This window comes from Mustela erminea, chromosome 16, assembly GCF_009829155.1.
Source record: "Mustela erminea isolate mMusErm1 chromosome 16, mMusErm1.Pri, whole genome shotgun sequence".
NCBI lineage: Eukaryota > Metazoa > Chordata > Mammalia > Carnivora > Mustelidae > Mustela > Mustela erminea.
The window spans coordinates 50,821,967-50,841,868 of record NC_045629.1 but is presented as its reverse complement, the minus strand read 5'-3'; the positions used below and the strand labels follow the sequence as shown (position 1 = coordinate 50,841,868).

General features: G+C 38.8%; 1 protein-coding gene across 4 annotated transcripts in view; it reads left to right on the top strand.

Moving 5' to 3' along the window:
• The first annotated feature begins 332 nt into the window (after positions 1–332).
• AZIN1 (antizyme inhibitor 1) overlaps positions 333–19,902 on the top strand; it is a 30,830-nt gene continuing 11,260 nt past the window's right edge. For 2 of the 4 annotated variants that reach the window (XM_032315931.1, XM_032315928.1), the window contains exons 1-3: positions 333–694; positions 5,056–5,194; positions 17,707–17,905. In XM_032315931.1, coding sequence (XP_032171822.1) covers positions 17,804–17,905 — 102 coding nt within the window. In that variant the 5' untranslated portion in view covers positions 333–694; positions 5,056–5,194; positions 17,707–17,803. Of the gene's footprint in view, positions 695–5,055; positions 5,195–12,224; positions 12,392–17,706; positions 17,906–19,902 lie in introns of all 4 variants that reach the window. The other 2 variants (XM_032315929.1, XM_032315930.1) reach the window with 2 other exon arrangements.

The window sequence follows — 19,902 nt, the reverse complement described above, 5'->3', positions numbered from 1 at the left end:
GGGTGGAGGCGCGGGGCGACGCTGCGCTCCGACCCAGGCGCGTTCTTTTCCCTCGACCGCCCCCATCCGCGCGCCAGGAGCTCCGCGGGCAAAGGACCCGCGGCCCGCGAAAGGGCGGGAAGCCACCCGGCGGTCGGCACCTGCACCCGGGGTCGCCCGTCCTGCCCCGCCCCTTTTCGCCCCCACCAAGCCCAGTCCTCGTCTCACGCCTTTCTCTTCCGCTCCCTCCCTTAGCCCCGGGCCGCAGTCCGGCTCCGCCCAGCTCGCGCGGCCGCCCGGCCGGCTGTGACGTCATCAGACCCCGCCCCCTTACTATAAATACTGGCGTCGCCGGCGCCGCCTTCCCACACTCCGGCTTTTAGCTCGGCTGCGGTGTTTCCTTTTTTTTCTCTCCTTCTCTGCCTCTTCTCATCCTTTCTCGTTCTTCGGCTCTGCAGTGTGACGAGGCCGAATTCTCTCCCCACCCAGTCCTCGCCATTCTTCTTTTACCCGCGTTGTTCTATTTCTCCCTTCGGCCGCCGCCGCCACTGCTGCACAGCTGGTGTCGGTGCCGCGCTTTTTCCCCCACGTCGTCCCCGCAGCCTATGGCCCAGGCCGCCTTGGGTATTTCTGCTCAAGGTAACCACATCCCTCTTTAAAAATTCCGCCGAAAAAGAGAAGACGCTTTACCCGACTCTTTGGGCCGTTATCTCACGTGAGTACCGACCTGAGGGGCGCGGGGGCGCGGGGCCGGCCTCGGGGAGCTGCCGGGTACCTGCCGGCTGGGCCCCGCCGCCCGGCCGGCGGCCCCGCAGCGCCCCGCGGCCGGCTGCCTCGAACATGGCGGACGGCGGTGTGTGTGGCGGCGGTCGGTCCCTCCGCGGCGGCGGCGCGGCGGGCTGGGGTGGCGGGCGCGCTTCGGGGCCCTCAGGCGGCCGCCTGCCGCTCGACCGAGCTGGGGCCGCCGCGGTTAAAGCGAGGGGGCGTGTGCGTGTGGGGGCGCTCGCGGGGGTCTCCGCCGGGGGTCGGCGTCGTCTCCCGGCGGCGTGCGGGCCCCCACCCCTCTCCCGTGGTGCATTGCTGTTTCCGGGGAGGGGGCCGGGCCGCAGTCCTGAGGGGCTCTGGTCTCGCAACCCCGGCCGGGAGCCCGGTCGCGCGGTCGCCTCCGGTATCCCCGCAGGCGGCGCGAAGGGCTGCTACGGCTGGGGCCTTATGAATGGAGTGGGGCGGGCCTGGCGGCGGCCTCCTATGACAGCTGCCGGAGGAGGACGGGTTCTTGGGGGTGCGGGGAGTGCGGCCCCCCTCTGGTGGAGGAAAGTTGACGCCACTCCGGGGCCCGGAGGCAGGGAAGCCCCGGTGTCAGGTAGCGAGGGAGAGGCCTTTGGCCCCTTCTGGAAGCCTCGCGGCTGCTGCTCCGCCCCCTGCGGCGCTCCTGATTGGGCCAAGTCGCCTTCACTCACCTTAGTCACCTCTTGGAGCCTGAGGATTAGTCACCATGGCTTCGTTTTCCCGTCCGCGCCACGATTCCCCGGCAGTGAGAAGGAGAACGGTAGGCTTGGGTGGCTTATCAAGTACTATTTTGACTGCCAGCCGGAATGATGGTGACGTGTTTTAACTCTGGCCCAAAATATTTCTTGAGCGTGTATGTTTCTTGGGCTACACTGCTGGCTCGGAATCCTGAGGTTGGGTACACAGTTTACACCCATGATGTTCAGATTACCTGGGTTTCTTAGTGGCACCTTGGATCTGCTAAGATGTTTTCTGTTCCGTGGTGTTTCCACCTTTAAGCCCCCAGATTGGGTGGGAACCTGAGGACTCTTAAGGGAGAGAGAGAAGTGCTCTGTGATGGGGAGGAGTTGATGGAAGGAACCTGGCAGAAATACAGCCAGTGATTGTCGGGCAGACCCTAATCTTTAATTCCTTTTACAAATGTGAGAGTGTAGGTGCTGGTCGTGGAAGACAAAGAAGCCCTGAGGAGTTTACATTTAGTAGGAAAGATAGGCTCCTAATGATTAAATATGAGATAGTAGGTGCAGTAATCAAGTAATCAGTGTCTTCTTTTTTGCCACTTAGGTTTAATTTATACGTTTTCTTTCGAACATAGAGAGAAGGCAAAAGAATTGTACTTTCTCCTAGACGCATTTAACAGCATTTTATTTGCCATCCTGTCTTTTTCATCAACTCATCTCATTTTTCCGTGTATTTCAGAGTTGGAGATAACAGAATACGCCACTCCTCTAACTTCAGTTCATAAGCACATATAGTTTAATAAAAAAAAAGCTTCGGATAACATTTATGTAACCGTAAAATGCACAGATTTAAGTTTATCATTTTATGAGTTTTGACCCAAAAAAATAGAGTTGTGTGATCCAAACCTGTCAATATAATCGAACTTTGCCCTCACCGCAGAAACTTTTGTGCCTTCAAATGCTGCACACAGTCCTTTCCAGAGGCAACCAGGATTCTGATTTCTTTTTTTTTTTAAACCGTAGATTAGTTTTGTCTGCTCTAGAACTTCCATGTAAATGGAATTAAACTGTTAAGCATTATTTTGTGTAAAAGGCTTTAACACAGCAGGGGTTTTTTAAAGATTTTATTTATTGACAGACAGATCACAAGTAAGCAGAGAGGCAGGCAGAGAGAGGGGAAGCAGGCTCCCTGTTGAGAGAGCCTGATATGGGGCTCAATCCCAGGACCCTGAGATCATGACCTGAGCCGAAGGCAGAGACTTGAATCCACTGAGCCACTCAGGCGCCCCTCAGCAGGTTTTTTATATTCATCCATGGTACATAAATCAGTAGGTTGTTACTTTTATTTCTCAGTGGTAGTCCATTATATGAATACTTTGCCTGATCTTATAAAATAAACTGTTTTGGAATAATTTTAGATTTCTAGAAAAGTTGCACAGGTAGTACAGAGCTGTGTACTTCTCTCACCGAGTTCACATTATTAATTAGCATCTTACTGTGGTACATCTGTGAAAACTAAAGGAGACTTTGATGAATTCCTGTTAATTAAACTGCAAATTTTATTTGAATTTCATCAGTTTTTAATGTCCTTTTTCTGTTTCAGGATAATCCATGGTACCACATTATGTTCAGTTGTCATGTCTTCCCCAGTTCTGATCTGTATGACTGTTTCTTAACCTTGTTTGTCCTGTCCTTGACAGCCTAGAGAAGTATTGGCCAGACACCCAGTAGAATGCCCCCCTCTTTGGCTTATCCAATATTTTTCTCATAATTAGACTGGGGTTTGGGGGGTTTGGAAAGAATACCAAGTGGCAACTTTAAAAGACATTGGTAAAGGCAATTGCTGTTTGTCATTCAGAGAAATACTGATAATTTGGGGCCACTAGGCTTTGGGATAATTATAAAGGTGTTGGGAGGGTTTTGGATTTTGTATGTGTTGGAGGGGGTTAGTAACCTACTGCTGACTAGTCAAGACTAGTTCTCCGGGTGCTTGCTTATCCAGAAGTAATAAGAGACATTTTCTTCAGTTAAAGAACTAGATTGCTGATTACACGTTCCATTCTAAATGAGAATAATTATTTTTTCCTATACCTCCTTTTCTCCACATTTTCATTTAATTTCTCTTTGGTTTAATTGTACAAATATTCTATTTATTCTCTATGTAGATAGCCCTCTTACCCTGTGTACCCCTTTTATTTTACTAAAATGTGCCTTTCACATTTTGGGGCCTTCATTTCCTTAGTATCTTTTTGTTAGATGGGAATGTTTTAGAGATCATGCTGAAGAACATTTTTGAATGTCTGAAGTTTAATATCCTTAACATCATACATCACTGCTCTTGGGTTGCATTAAGCAAAATAGCTGTGTGGATGCTTGGGGGAGGGATGGAGATGAGTGTCTCACCCAGGATACTTACCCTATTCCTTAGGATACTTGAGAATAAACTCTGTCTCTGTCTCCAGCATGTGTCAGCTTTTAATTTATTTCTAAAATTATCTTGGTGTGCGAAGAATCAAAAATCTTTGTTTTGTTGGGAATATATTATTTGGAATCTAATGTAAGGTTGTAACCCCTGTTACATGTTGGTATGGGTTCTTGACTCATCTGTGTGTGTGAGCAGATTCTCTTAGTAGGCTGAAAGAACCACAGGATGCAACTATCCTGGTGGAGATGAGAGATGTTTTATTTTTAAAATATTTATTTTTTTGAGATGTTTTAGAGATGTCTAGAGTACTTCTGAAATTTCTCTGATCCTTAACATGCTAATTTCTAGTTTCATTTTCTGGTTTCCTCCTTATCACCCTTTCTAGCAAATGCTGTCAGGATATATTGCTTTAAAGTAGCAACCACCTGATTATGATTAGAAGTACAGACTATAGCAGTTTAGAGGTGAGAAAGTCCAACTAAGGAAACTGTAGTAGGTAATAACCATTGCTAAAACTTAACATTTTGTAACATACTAAGCACTTTAAACATTCGTATGTTCTAGTGATTGTAGACTTAAGTCTAGGTAGGTTAAGGTATAAGGAAGAGAGGTGTATACTTCTAGTTAGTTGTCTTATGTACAAAGCAGCTATCAAGTGTTATTTCACATACATGATGTATCCAGCTAAGTCACAGATCTTTTTGGTATGTAGTAAGATTTTATACTTTAAAAAAATTTGGAATTTGGCGAGTAAGAAATGTTCTGAGTAGATCCAAAATTATAGATCATGCCAAGAACATTGTACATCAGGTTAATAAGGGTACTTGGAAATTTTCAATTTTAGGCCACTTAGAAATTTGGGTTTTTAGAGGATAAATAAAAGTGACAATGAAATTAGATGAAGGCTGTAAACTGAGTAGGTAGATACACCAAGTTGGTAAATGGATCATAACATCTGCCTTTGTGAATTTTGTACTATAGGAGTTTGGAAATTTTTACTATAGGGAAAAGTGCTTTGGTAAACCCTTTGAAAACATCATTTGTGCAGTGTGATTAGTGAAACGCTCTTCTAAAACATACTTATTCCTACAGTTAATTTTTAAGTCAATTTAATCTGCTGAAGCACAACCTTTTTCTTTTTTAATTAGGACTATTTACTACTGCTTCTATTTCATTCTTTAGGGCGAACTTTCTGACCAAGTATACAACTACCCAGAGGGCCTAGGAGAAGTGCTGTATAGAGAGCAGTTCGACTTCAACGCTGAGCCACCTTGGGGAACCTAGCTGATGATAGGGGGGTTCCATCTCCTAACTTGTCCATGTAAGTATTTTCACATCTAAGCTCTAGGGGTCTTGTAAGATTGAAGTAAAGGAGAGTTCTTGTTGCTCAGTTTTTTTCAAAACTTGAAAGTGTACTTATCACTTAAAGTGAAGTAACTTTTAAAGATCTTTTTTAAACGTTCTAAAAATAAAGGCTTGACAATTACAGGGTATACTGATTCAATTTTGTATGCATTGTTTACCAGTGATTGGATCACTTAATTTATTTTGAGTACGTAACAAGTATTACTATACTTAAGTACATACCACAAGCCCAAGTTTTAGGAAATCCAGGTTTTAATAGAAGTTGGAGAGATTTTGTATTCTTGTTTGTTTTTAATTTAAGGTGTAGGCAGTGGTTTGTTCTATCATTCAGCTGTTAACTTGGTAAATTTTTAAGTATTTTGGCTTAATTGAAAAAGAGATATTTAAATAGAGCAAAAGATTCTGTTCTTCATACCACTCACTGAAGCTATGTGCCCCCACAGCATGGGATATAAGAGGTGAATCTTGTTTTAATAGTTTGAGCATCTTGCCAGGTATAATGTGATTACCTGAGTTTATAATTGTTTTATAAAATGACTTTATGTAATACTCAGCTTGTGGGGAAAAATTGGTTGTTTTTAGAGGACTTACTGAGAGATGATAAATGTATGTCTCCCAGCATGTCACTTTCTGAACAGATTTTCTTGGATAAATTTGGACTCTACTTAAAACTTCGTGCAAAATATAATACTACAGAAAAATGTTCTTTTAATTTGTGCTGCTAGATTTGTAGAGTTTTTTAAATTTATTATAGGTTTCTTACTATTGACATTTAGGTTTTAAGGTTTGTTTCTAGGTTGTCCGGAGACTTGGAGGAAATAATTGAAGTTTTCAGTAAGCTTTAGGGTATCAATTTAGTGTTTCTATAGTTTGATGTTAAATAAATTCTATCAAATAAAAATGTTCTAAGTTAAACTAGACCTTCTCAACACATTTGCAAAGCTAAAGAGAGGGGGAAATAAACAGTTTAAATAGTAGGATTTCTTGAAAGTTCTACTGACAGAAACCTGACTGGAGGATTTCTCATACTGGCTTTCTCCTAGCTATGTGATTTTGAGCAAACTGCTTATTTTTTAAATCATAGCTATAACTAGAACAGTTCCTTTAGCCCTAAACTGATAACAATGATTTTTCATTTTTGAGTGTATTAAGCACCCCTTGTTAATGTAATGTGGGTTTTGAGATTATAGCATCATCTGTAACAAATGCAGAATCTCCACCCTACCCAAACCAGACTCAAGCTGTGTGTTAACCAGGTGGCTTGCATGCATGATAGAGAGAAGCGCTGTTATTGCCATCTCAGTACCAAGTCAGTTATCTCTTAATTGTTGTTAGTCATCTGTTCTATTTCCAGAATATCTAATATTTCACCCTCATTGGCTTGGAGATTTAACTTTTCTGGGGTGGGGTCTAGTTGGCATCTAATAGGCAGGCATTTAATTGAATTCTCTTTAATGTAAATATAATGTATTAATATTTTTAGCGATGTTTCCTCTTAAGCTTGTTTCTGTGAACTGATACAAGGTTAATAAATGATTCTGCCAAATCTAGGAAAGTAGTTTTGATTTAAAATAATTAATGTAGTATTGGGAAAGTCCATAGTTGACTCCTTTTGGGGGTGGATCAACACAGGTAGAATATACTAAAGATATTTATTCTGCAGTTTCTGGCAGCCAGAGTAACTGATTATGTCCAGGTACAATGTATACTATTGAACAAAACTGTACTAGAAGCTTTGCTATAAAGTTACAGGTCCATAATTCTTCATGTATATAATTCTGAAGTCTAAAAGCTACTTGAAAATTTTTTTTAGAGCCTTCTAGAAGCAACCTAAACTGCTTTGGGAACAAGACCTTGAGCTGAGCTGGTGCTGTTTTTATCTTATTCCATTTATTGCTGATATTCCTAAATTTTGTTGTAGAAATACTGTGATTAGAGGTTGTTAGCTTGGCCTCTTGGAGAATGTTTGTGTGTGTGTGTGTGTGTGTGTATACGTGTGTACTATAATACCATTCTAAAATCTGAGAAATTTTAAATTCAGAAAAGATGTGACTCCAAAGGTTCTTGACTAGAATTAGTAGAAATGGCGAGAGAAAGTTCTACATTCCAGAAATGTCCTTAGATAGAAGCTATTAGACATTAAAATCCTGGGGAGCAATAGTACTGTTTGGAAAACCAGAAGTCATTAAAAGGCTTAACACACGGGCTTTTGTGGAGAATAACTTGGCATTGCAAAGCATATAGCTATGTGAACTCTCTTTGAACAGTGTAATACTCCACTAGTTCTATACAAATGGTCTAAGCTCTAGAATTTCCCTTCAAAGTTAGGTTTAATGCCTTTAAAAAGTTCTTCAGGGCTTTATGCTGGTGTTTTTTTTCCTGTGGGGTGATTCTCAAGTTATTTTAGCTGCCACTGTTTTATAATTAATAAAATAGCCTAATGTAAAAATTTTAAATAGTCCTTTCCAGAAAACTAAATTCTCTTTTTTAAAGAGTTTATTTATTTAACAGAGAGAGTGCGTGCATGCACACAAGCAGGAGGAACAGCAGGCAGAGCAGGCAGAGGGAGAAGCCCAATGCAAGATTTGATCCCAGAACTCTAGGATCATGACTTGAGCTGAAGGCAGCCGCTTAACTGACTGAGCGACCCAGGCATACCAGAAAACTAAATTCTCTTTAACCAACTACTTTTATTGGCAGACCTGGTAATGAAGTCAGATTGAATTAATCATTACCACATACTTTTTAAAAGTTGTATCTAAATCTAGAAATAGGTTTCAGTTAATTGAGTGCTTTAAATGGGCTCTTAAAATTTGTCAAAAATATTTTACATGGTTTTCAGTAGTTGACCATGTTCAAATAGAAACTTCATGAGAATCCTCAGCATTTTAAATACTCCTTTTTTGTCTCCTGATTGGTGATATTTACATATGCCTTAATAAGATCTACCGTAACTAAATTGGAATTATTTTAACTAAGGGAAAAATGTTCTGTATGAATTTACTAGTATTGTTTTCTCATGTTTTGCTGTTGTCAGTAAAGTTGGGTTTTTTATTTACTATGGAGAACATTTAGTTTGGGTAATTTACAGATTCTGTGATGCAAACAAATTCGACAGAACATTCATTAATGGTTGTTGGTGCTCTTTGACAAAACAAAACAAAACAAAACAAAAACCTGAATAAAACTGCTAGTATCCCCTGGCATACATAAGATAGTACTTGATGGTTCCTCACTGCTGGTGTAAATTAGCAGGAAAGTATTCTGTATAAGCACAATGTGAAGATATGTTAATGAATAAAACAGTGTTTGGGGAATGTGGCTTTTTTTCTTTAGGCAAATTTTGGATCTTTTCTGTGAGGGCCAAAAAGACTGGCCCTCTATACTGATCAGTATAGATCAGTTTTTAAAGGGGATAAAATGGTTCTTGCATTTATTACAAAAGACAGTTGAGCCAGGAGAATTAATAATGGCTACCAATTTTTGTGTTCCATTATGCTCCCTTTACATAGTCTTATTTCAGTATTTTTGTTTTTTTTTTTAAGATTTTATTTATTTATTTGAGAGAGAGAGACAATGAGAGAGAGCATGAACGAGGAGAAGGTCAGAGGGAGAAGCAGACTCCCCATGGAGCTGGGAGCCCAATGCGGGACTCGATCCCAGGACTCCGGGATCATGACCTGAGCCGAAGGCAGTCGTCCAACCAACTGAGCCACCCAGGTGTCCCTTATTTCAGTGTTTTTGAGACTTCCCCTCTCCCCCTGAAATTTTGAGACACTTAATTCCAGTTAGGAGTGAATAAGGCATTTGTACCTTGTAAACTATAAAATCTAGGTAAATAGGCTATTTTGTGCTGGCCATTGTTCAGAGAACCCTAAGGAGGCTATTGCAGGGGAGGTGCTTAGGAAACCAGTATTTTTTTGTCCTTCACCTCCATTCCAGGGTCATTCTTGCACATTTAAGCAGTTTGTCACAAGCTAACTGAAGCAAAGATTTAGCCATCCTTTCCTCTATTCCACTGAGTAATGTGAGGAACATTATGGCATGAATAGAAAATATTTGTGCAGCAAACTGAGCTACAAGGATTAGACGGATGTTCAGCCTGTCTGGGCCATACTCAGCCACCATAAGGTCTTAAATGCCTGTAACTACTTGTCTTGAAGAAGGACCCAAATAATAAATAACAAATTATTTTAAATTATTGATTAAATAATAAAATAACAAATTATTTTCAAATGCTCCTCTCTGAACTTTTTGCCTTTTCTTCATTATCTTACATAAACACATTTTAAATCTCTCTTCTGAACTTGCTGTGGAGTTTGTTACTTTTTGTGCCCCTACAGTTTAACTCTGTAAACTTGTGAATTGATCTTTGTTACCTTGAACAAAGTTATTTGGAGGTGGGGTGGTTTTAATCTGTGATGTGTGTGGACCTGATCCTTAGAAGTTTAAAATTTCTTATGAAAATAGCATCCTCTAGCACTGCTCTGTTTAGTACAGTAGCCACTAGCCAGGTGGTTATTTAAATTTTAAAAGTTAAAACTAAATAAAATTTAAAATTCAGTTCTCAGTTGCATGAGCCACATTGTGAGTGCTTGGGAGCTATATGTGGCTAATGCTGTTGTTTTGGGTAATGATAAAATTTCAGTTATCACAGAAAATTCTTGGACAGTGTTTCTCTAAGGTAGTGTTACTGTGAACATGAATACCTGTAATCTTAAAACATAAATTAGTAAGAATCATAAGAAATAGATGTTCTCTTATATTTAATAAAAAACTTTAACTTGTAATGGCTTTTCAGTTTTATATTTTAGCTGATTTTTTTTTTTTCCAAATTTGTTGAATTCTTTACCATGCTGTTAGGGTAGAATTCCCTACTATGATTTATTTGCTTATGCAGACATTATTAGGTTTGTGTTGAATACATGCCTCTTCTTTTCATCTATTTCTTGCTTTTTGCTGCAAGGATCCTCTGATGCCAGTTTATAAAGAGCTCCTAAATAAGTGTTGTATCTTCTTATTTAGGTTCAACATGGTCAGCTGGTCAACATGGTGTTCTGTTGGGCATGACCAAAGAGTAGGAAGGGGTCTTAGTATGTTCAACATGGACACTGTAAAAAAAAAAAAAAGAAAATCCCTAAATAATTCTCCAAATGAGGTATTTGCTATCCTAAATTCATGAAGAGCTCCCACAAGTAAAAAGCACAAAAAAGACCTAAAAAAGGAAAAATGAGCAAGAGTTGAAGAACGTTTTTTCACTAAAAACCTAGCAGTTCTATGTAGCCCTAGACCAGTGCTACCTAAGCTGCCACTCAGCAAGCTAGTCTCTTGTACCACAGTGTAAAGTTGTGTACTGCTTGATTCTTAACTTCTGGATCAGCTAGTTTGAAGGCCATAGTTTGAATAGCATTGTCTCTTAGGTACATAAAAAATAGAAATTATGTCATAAATAATAAGTAATGTGGGAAATAACCCATAGACCCAGATCAGATAAATAAATGGTATATCTACACAAAATACTACACAGCAGCGAAAATTGATGGACTCTCGTCATATCTGTCTTCACTATAAAGCTGAACAAAAGAAGTCAGTTGTGGTAGAAAAATAACAGGGATGCTATTTTTAGTTCAGAACCAGTAAAGCCAAGGTTTAGGGGCATATATAACAATAAAACTATTAAAGCACAAGGAAATGATGATTAGAAAAGCATGAACATGCTTAGGGGACATGCAGCCACTGCCACCTGGGAAAGATGTATAGGCTTATAAGGTATTCTATTTCTTAACCTTGTATTTGCTGTAGTCATTACATTGCACATGAGTTTTATATATAATCTTGGAGAAGTGACAGTGAGATCTGCCCTATAAGGTAATCAAAATAGTAATTAAATGGATTTGTTTAAAGAGTTATTCCCTATACTACATCAATAAAGCTCAGAAAGCTTAAGATTAATACAGCTATATGTTTCCTGTTCATGTTGTATTACAGTAGTTTTCTTTAATGATACTGCATCTTAATTACCAAGATGGATTTAAATATTTTTACTTGTATGAGGTACATACACTTATTGAAGAAAAAATTAGCCTTCACATCAAATAGTCAAGACACATTTTTTAAAGGGAGCTTAATCTTTCAATTGCACTTGTAGAAGTATATGGGTATTAAAATCCTATGTTTTTGTTTTCTCATTAAGTTGTATATTTAGAATATTGAGATATGTCATGGGTCAGCTTTTACTTGGGCACTTGAAACTTAACCTGTTGGGCTCATTTCTTTTGGGTTTTTTTTTTCCCCCCATCCTTAATGTGTCTCCTATTCTTGCTCTTTTCTTTAATAATCTTCCTCTAGGGTTAGTCAGGGTTTTGTTTTGTTTTTTTCTTTCTTTTTTTTTTAACCTCATCACCTGAAAAGTAACTTTTTAAGGATGTTAATTGCCATTACCGGCTTTCCACTTACTGTTGATTGAAGCAGGCTCCGAGTACCCAGTATAGGTTATTGTGGTCTTCTATCATTTACTTTCAGTCCAGTATGGCAAAAATCCACGTGGTCTTAACGGTCCTCACAATTTATTGGAAGTTTGTACCATCTCCATTAGGTAGCTTCCTGTCACTGTTTCTGGTAGTTCGAACCTTCTCCAGGCCTGGCATCTATAATGCCAAAGTCCTCTTTGAGACTCCTCTTCTAATGTTCTTTTGCCCAAAGGCATTCTATGTGGTAAGTAACATGTCTCTCAGAATTAGAATGCAGAGGTGACTTCGACAGCATTGTATCTATTGTTAAAGCTGCGAGCTGAGTTTTAAGTCCTCAAATTATATATTAAAAAACAACAAAAAAATGCTTTTAGTCTTTACAGTAGTGGTTATAATTTCAAAATATCTCAAGTTCTCATTCTTTAATGAGTAAACGTCCTTTTAGAAAAGTGGTTGATATATTAAGGTTGGGTTTCCTGCTTACATGTATCTGAAACAGTACTCTCAACCTTTCAGCTCTCCCTGTTCTACTTCCAGGGAGGTCTTCACTTCAGAAATCCAAGACTCATATTCATCCAGCTTGGTGTCAAGTGGGCTGTTGCTGCCAGAATTATCTTGTGATTATTTGAGAGATGTATCAGTTTCTTCTGAAGTACAATCAACTATAGAAGCCTTTGTAGCAGGTGTGTAACAAGGCAAGTGCCCAGCTGCTGCAGCCACTACTCTTGGAGCTACGCTCTCAGTGAACATGAGGACTCAGCGGCCTCATGGAAGGCTCCAGGAAGCAGTGCGCAGTTCTTTGAAGCCTTTTGTTTCTTTGGCAGCTCTTCATTTTAAAAAGAAAAAAAAAAAAAATGTGTTATCAGAAAGCACCAATATGAAGGCGTAAATAAGGAATGTTAAACATTTTTTTTTCTCCCCAGCTACAGTATCTAAGAGGAAATTACTTACAAAAGTAGTATTGTGATTACAGCAATTATATTAGCGTGAAAGAAGCTGAGCTTGCTTTCACCATACATGGGTAAGGTGTTTGGTTGTGAACATGACTTGAAGGCTTATAAGTAGAGAATACTTCCTAGTGTCTGTTGATAAAAAATAAACTTCATAGGTTTTATGAAAAATGAATTTGCTCTATTTGGAAATCCAAGATTTACACAGAGTAGATATTTCTGAAGTTCAATGTAAACAGTTCAGTGTCTAGCAGCTGACCACATAATGTGTCCTAATGTGTTGGAGCCAGTAAATCAGTCTCATTTCTGATTTATAAGCCATAAAAAAGGGTGCAGTGTCTTTTGGAAATGAACACTCAGGGCTAGAGGATTGGGGTGAACTTTGGCATTACCTGGGTTTGAGGGTATCCTTAATGGTGAGGTGTCTGGAAATTCCCTGTGGGATTTAAAATTGAGGTAGATTAACTTGGCAGATCTGATATATAAACTGCTCACCCACAACACATATGCACTTATATTTTCATTCTGGTTCTGTAGGACATGCTGTATATGTCCTAGATTTTTGGTTTAACATGAAGTAACTTTAAATGCCTCTTGCAAAACTAGCAAAACACTTCTTTAGTGCTTTGAGGCAGAAATGTGGAACATAAACCTTTTTGAGATGGTGGAGCTTTAAAATATTTTTTGCTAACCTGTTAAGAAAGGTAGGCAACGACTATGAACTATTTTTAGGACTCTTTCCTTCAGTGAGATTGGGGTAAATACAGGGGATAGGAAAGAACCAGCCTTCCCTTAACCACCTACTTCAGTCTTTTTAGTTGTTAGAAATCTTGGGCTTCCAAGTGACATTCATTTGAACAAAGGGTTTGTTAGCTCAGAATGTGTTAAGACAATTTCTCACCTGGAGGTCTTTATGTTTTGCATATGCTTTAGAGGTAATAGTTTTTCCTGAGGATGACTTTTAGTTTTTAACAGTAACTGACAGTTGAGCTTTGCATTTATATGTGGGTCACTTTTGTATCCTGTTTTGGGGCTCCTTAAGAATGTGAACAATGAAAAAAAAAAGAATGTGAACGATGGACCATCTTTTTCAACACTTTGAAGGAGTTCTCTGTCACAAGCCAATCCTAAGCTTAAGAACTCCCCATTCTTAAGGAGTTGTGACACCTTTGTCCACCTGTTTGTGAGCACCTATTCTGAGTTGGGAATTACTGGAACATGAAAAAACCCTCAGGGACCATCCACGGTAAAAGGAGTTAGAGCTCACTTACATCCACTGTCGGTGTATAGGCTTTGTTAGTGCTGGTTTAACAATTTTATTGCAGTGCTCAGTAAAAGTAAGGAAATCAAATAATGTTACACATACTACATCTGTTTTTTGTGGTTTGGGTGTGTTAGTCCCTTCATTCTTTTTGTTAAGTACTGCCAATATAGTAATTGAATTTTATTTTTCCATCAGAGTCCTTTTGTAAGTTAAGAAGGGATTGGTGAACTAACACTATGGTTACGTTTGAAGTGAGAGTTACATTTCAGTGATAATACAACGATTTCACAACCATTCCTCACTTAGAGCAGGATGCGCTTTTTAATATTATTATTCATGTCATTCATTATTTGTCACCTGTTTTAGTTCTGGGTTATATTTTAAAATTACTTCACCTCTTCAAAAGTTTGATCTATGGTGACAAGAGCTCAGTGATTAGCTAAAGTAGATTTGGGGATTCACAGCAAAAGGAACATAGGGAACTCAAGTTCATAGAAGTGGTTATGGAGGTGTATACATTTGTTAATATGGGTGTACATTGTTTCATATAAATAGACAGTTGATAAAATGGGTTAAAAGAAGTAATTTCAGAGATTTTACTTATTTGTCAGAGAGAGAGCACAAAGCAGAAAAAGCAGGCTCCCTGCTAAACAAGGAGCCCGACGTGGGACTTGAACTGGGGACCCTGGGTTCATGATCTGAGCCAAAGGCAGACGCCTAACCAACTGAGCCACCCAGGTGTCCCTGGAAAAAATAATTTCACTTATGGGTTTTACCTGAGAATTAGACAAAAGATGCAGAAGGAACAACAAAGTTAAAAATCTAGAAAATAATTATAAAGGCTAAAAGGATATGGGTAGGTATAATAGGATATTTTCATACCGTATGTGAATTTAGTTTATTTATTATTAGAACCATGGGGATTTATATATCTGAGAAATGGTTACTTGATTATGGAAATACGATAAAGCTCTATCAGACTGAGAGTTACTGTTGGGTTTCTTAAAAAAGGAAACCTCTTTTCTAAGGGTGGGGGTGCTTGGTAGACCTTTTTTTCCCTTTTATTTATTTATTTATTTTTAAAGATTTTTAAATTTATTTAAAAACTGAGAGAGATAGCTTGAAGAGTGAACAGAAGCACAGGGGAGCTAGAGAGGGAGAAGCAGGCTCCTCGCTGAGCAGGGAGCCTGACACGGGGCTTGATCCCAGGATGCTGGGATCATGACCCGAGCCAGAGGCAGATGCTTGCTTAATGACTGAGCCACGCAGGCACCCCAGATTTTTTTCGTTTTAAACATAATTTGATCATCAGCATCTCTAGAGCTAATTGTTCTGTGCCTCAGTGTCTTCACTCTAAAATGGTGGTAATACCGTTATTATGGTTTTAAGCATTGAGAAAATTAATATGTATTAAGTACTTAAAACAGTGCCTGGCACGTTGCCCTAAATGCTTGCTGTTAAGAATGTAGACATTCAGCAGATAAGACTTGATGGAAGGGGTCTGATGTTTGTAAGTACTGAGAATCCTTACAATAGAGGAGAATCACCCTTTCTGTAAGAACTGCAGCTATGGGAAATTGAGGTACATATCTTTGTGACTTTAAACTAGACTTTTTGGCAGCATTTGCCTTGGAGGTCCATGATTAATAACCTATGGTTCCCAGTTAAATACGTAGCTGAAATATTGGGCTGAAGGTCTTACGTATTTTTTATTATTGATAATACAAATGAGAGGTGTTTGACCATAAAGATTTGTAATGCTAAACCTAACTGAAAGTTCCTGCTGTAATTTCTTATACCTACCTTTGAATTGATTTTTAAAAAAAAATAAATAACCTTTATCTTTTCTCTCCCTTAGTGCATAGTTGGATATTCACCTTAATTATTAAAGGTTGTTTAAAATAAATAATGTATCCTCAGGCCTAAAATGTCTGCTTTCTGGGCACAGGTTTACATCACTCCTGATAAAACAACCTTTAGAGAAGGTCAAGGCTACTGTTTTACTTCATAAATAATAAGTCTCACTTAGATATGCCTAGGTTAACTCCTTTTGTAAAATATCCTTAATTTTTCTGTTTCTGCTATTGCTTGAAAGGTTTTGTGAGCTAAACTGAATGTAGTTGACTTTTTGGAAATGAAGTTGTTAAAGTTAAAAACTAAGTATTGGTTGTCATGGAATTTGATTAATATTATGGCTTATTGAGGAGTTTGTTTTGGTGCATTCAAAAATCTGACCCTTTGAGAACCATTGAAATGGAGTATACCTTTCAGATGAGGACCATCACCAAAGGTGAACACATACAGCAGCCTTGGAGGGAGGGAAAGAGAGAATCAAGAATGACAGGAAAGGCTGTGCAAGTTTTAAAGTAGATGGCCAAGAGATGGCCTGTGCGCATTATTAATGTAGCAACCAGAAATCAGTACTAGACGTGAGGAGTATCCTGTCTGGAGGACTTGTTTTGGTAATGGACTTTTTATTTATGTTAAAAGACATTCTTGCCTAAACCAGCCTTTAAGGACCAGTGAATTCAGCAAAGAAGATAGAACAGTATATGCTACCCAGAGGAGAGTGGGTGATCTGGGGGAAGGGAAGGATTTCTTCATAGGAAAGAGGTTAGATTTAGCCTGCCTTTTTAGAGTTCTTACTAAATGGCTTAGGATGTACCAAGTGCCTAGCTTGTACCTAGTTTTAAATTATGGTGGCATTTCTGTGTTTCTGGCAATTGGCGATTTAATTTTAGCTCTGTTCTGAAGCAACACTTAAGTATTTTTTATTCATATGCGTGCACACGCTCTCTCTCTCTCTCTCTCTCTATATATATATATATATATATAATTACAGCAGCCTTTTGATGTAGTTAATATAATTAACTGAAGTTTAGAGAAATTGAGCTAGGATCATGTAATTATTAAATGTTAGAGCCAAAACCATGTGGGTTTCTGACTTCTAGTCCAATAAGGATTTCCGCTTACTTCATAAGAAACTTTAACATTGCTAACCTGGTGTAGCTGGTACCATTTTCAGCTTGAGGTGAGAGCTGCACAGTCTGTATCAAAGCTGTAGATGGTCTGCTAAAGTCACTCTACCTCCTCCCATTGCTGTTACTTTACTTTCTTGCCTGCTGTAGAATTTAGACCTGTATCTGTAGTTACCTGTTAGCACGCCATGGGATGTAGCTGGCAGTGTATTGAAGCTTAGACCAGTATTTTTTTTTTTATTTTTTAAAGATTTTATTTGACAGACAGAGATCACAAGTAGGCAGAGAGAGGAGGAAGCAGGCTCCCTGCTGAGCAGAGAGGCCGATGCGGGGCTCGATCCCAGGACCCTGAGACCATGACCGGAGCCAAAGGCAGAGGCTTTAACTCACTTGAGCCACCCAGGCGCCCCAGTATTTTAATTTCTTGGCTGCAGATAGGTATTTCACTAGTTTTATTTCTTTAGAATGAATTTTTCCTGAAATTTCTTATGTGTTATGAAAAAAAGCAAGATAAATAATAACAGACTAGGTCTACAACTCTGCGTAAATAAGGTGACTGTATTGACTGGGAATAAACTGCACATGTGTGCAGTTAAATTGTCATATTGAGCTCCGTTTTTTTAAATGTATAAAATACACATTCACTTTAAAGTGGGCACTACGAGATATCAGATGATCCAGTGTGCAAGTGTTAAGTGATCACAGATTCCTCACTTAATTAGGCATTTAGCACACTTGCATTGACAACTACGCTAAGGTTAACTAGTGAAATAATTCAGATTTTGAAAAAACTTCTATTTTGACAGTTTGTTGCATATTCTAAGGACCCAGACATAAGGCTTGGTGGCCCGTCTTCTTGTTTTTCCTGGTTTATGACTTTCGGCTTTGTGGAATACGGCTGAGATGAAAGGATTTCTTGACGATGCAAACTACTCCGTTGGCCTGTTGGATGAAGGAACAAACCTTGGAAATGTTATTGATAACTATGTTTATGAACATACCCTGGTAAGTGTGCCATATCATATTTCTCAGATACAGTGTTTATAAATTTCTGAATTCTAAAACATTGCTCTATTTCCAAGATGTTAGTCTGATAAAAGTACTTTTTTCAGATGTTAACTTATTCAAGTTGTCTTAATTTTATGCCCCCACTTCCTTTGAGTAGTGGTGAGGTTTTCTTTCTAGCCCACATTAAAACAAAGGCTTCCTTATAGCTCTTTCTCTGCTCTGCCTTTTAGCACCCAACTCTTGTATGTTCTGGTTTTTTGTTATGTTGCTGTCACTAGTTGTCACATGTTGAAGTCACTAATTGGCTTCTTAATTATTTCCCTCAACTATATGCTTGAATAGATAATAATTTATATTTCAGATAATCTTGGTTGTATGTTGGATGAGAATTTGATGACTTACACAGAATGTTTACTCTCTACTACACCAAGTGTCCGCTTCTACAGACTCCTATTCATTGTTACTTAAGATTATTTTTGTTTTGTATTTAGTGGTAGAATTATCTTTATGGCCTTACTGATAAAATTTGTTTCTTTGTTGGGGTTAATTTCCCATATTCCTCAAACTTGTTGAAGAATTGTTTTCGTGTTACTGGTATTTGGTCATAGAATACCAAAAATCTTCTTAACCTTTATAGATGTGCTCAAATCTCCCCACATTTCTGCAAAATCCCGTTCTCTTTCTACTGCCATCAAAATTTGGGGGGGGGGTGGGGAGTGACACTTGCCATACGGTTCAGTGTGTTGTATAACCAAACCATTTTCTCTCCTGTCACTAGAGAACCTCCTAGTGGAAGTAATGCTGAGCTCTCCTTTATCTAATTTTTGCAACATTCTTTGTGGGCCAGATAATGATCTTTGAAATATTCCTTTCATTCATTCTTGTCCCACAATCTTGAATTATCCAACATTCAGTAGCATTTAGTAAGGGTTGGTCTGAAATCCTGTGCTCTCCTAGCATTGTCATCTAATTCTACGGCTCAAAAGTGATTACAACTGAACATCTTGTGGGTTGTTTTTAAGTCCCAGTTCTCTTGCTGGTAGCCATAATGGCCGCCGCCGCCTCCTCCTCTTCTTCTTCTTCTTTTTTTATTTTTTGGGGGGGTATTAAAGTGAAAATAAGTTTTGTGTCTCTAAAATATTAGGAATGGCATATCTTGAAATGATGGAGTAACTTGAGTATAACTATCCCCTATCTGCCATGCAAAAACCATGATTTCCAATCCTGTTTCCTGGTCAGTATGTTCCAATAGTGTACATTTTCAAGTGTGTATTAAAGAATTGAAAGTAGTAATACGGTCTTCATGGCTTTTCAAACAATATTTAGGTGTTGTGTCTTATAAATAAGATTATTGTCTGCCATCCAGCATTGAGTGACTTCTACTTTGCCTGACATATTACAATCCTTTGACCCCTAGAGTAACCCTGATAAAATCATTACTGATCTCCCCAGATCCCTAATAAAAATCTGTTTTTAATTTTGAGGGAAGAGTATCCTTACTCAGATTTATTGGGCATTCAGTGTGCTTCTGTATTTTTTGAATAAAATTTTGTCATTCTCTTTGTCTTCTCTACCAACTTTGTCTCCTTAAACATTGTTTAAGTTGTGTTGCTTTGTTGTTTGCCGTTAGGTACAATTTATAATGGAGATATATAGCTTATTTTGTTTAACATTCCTGATTCTACTCACTGTAATAGGAAATTAGATCCTGAACTACCAAAGTGAATACTTTGAACAGCTTAGCAAAGCATGGAAGGAAACAGGTGGTTTCTTCCTCCTCTAGTCCCCCCAAATGGAGGCAGTTATAAAGTTGCAAGTCCCTATAATTGATACTGTTTTTTAAAAAAGCAAAGCAAAGAATATTTTACGTGCCAGCTTATTAGCACAGCAAAAAGTCAGGTTTAAAAAGAAAGGTGTTTGGATTTTCCTGTGTTTGCTGAATCTATCTTAATGGCTCTTAAGCCTTAAATGTGGGAGTGTATGTAAGTGTGTAT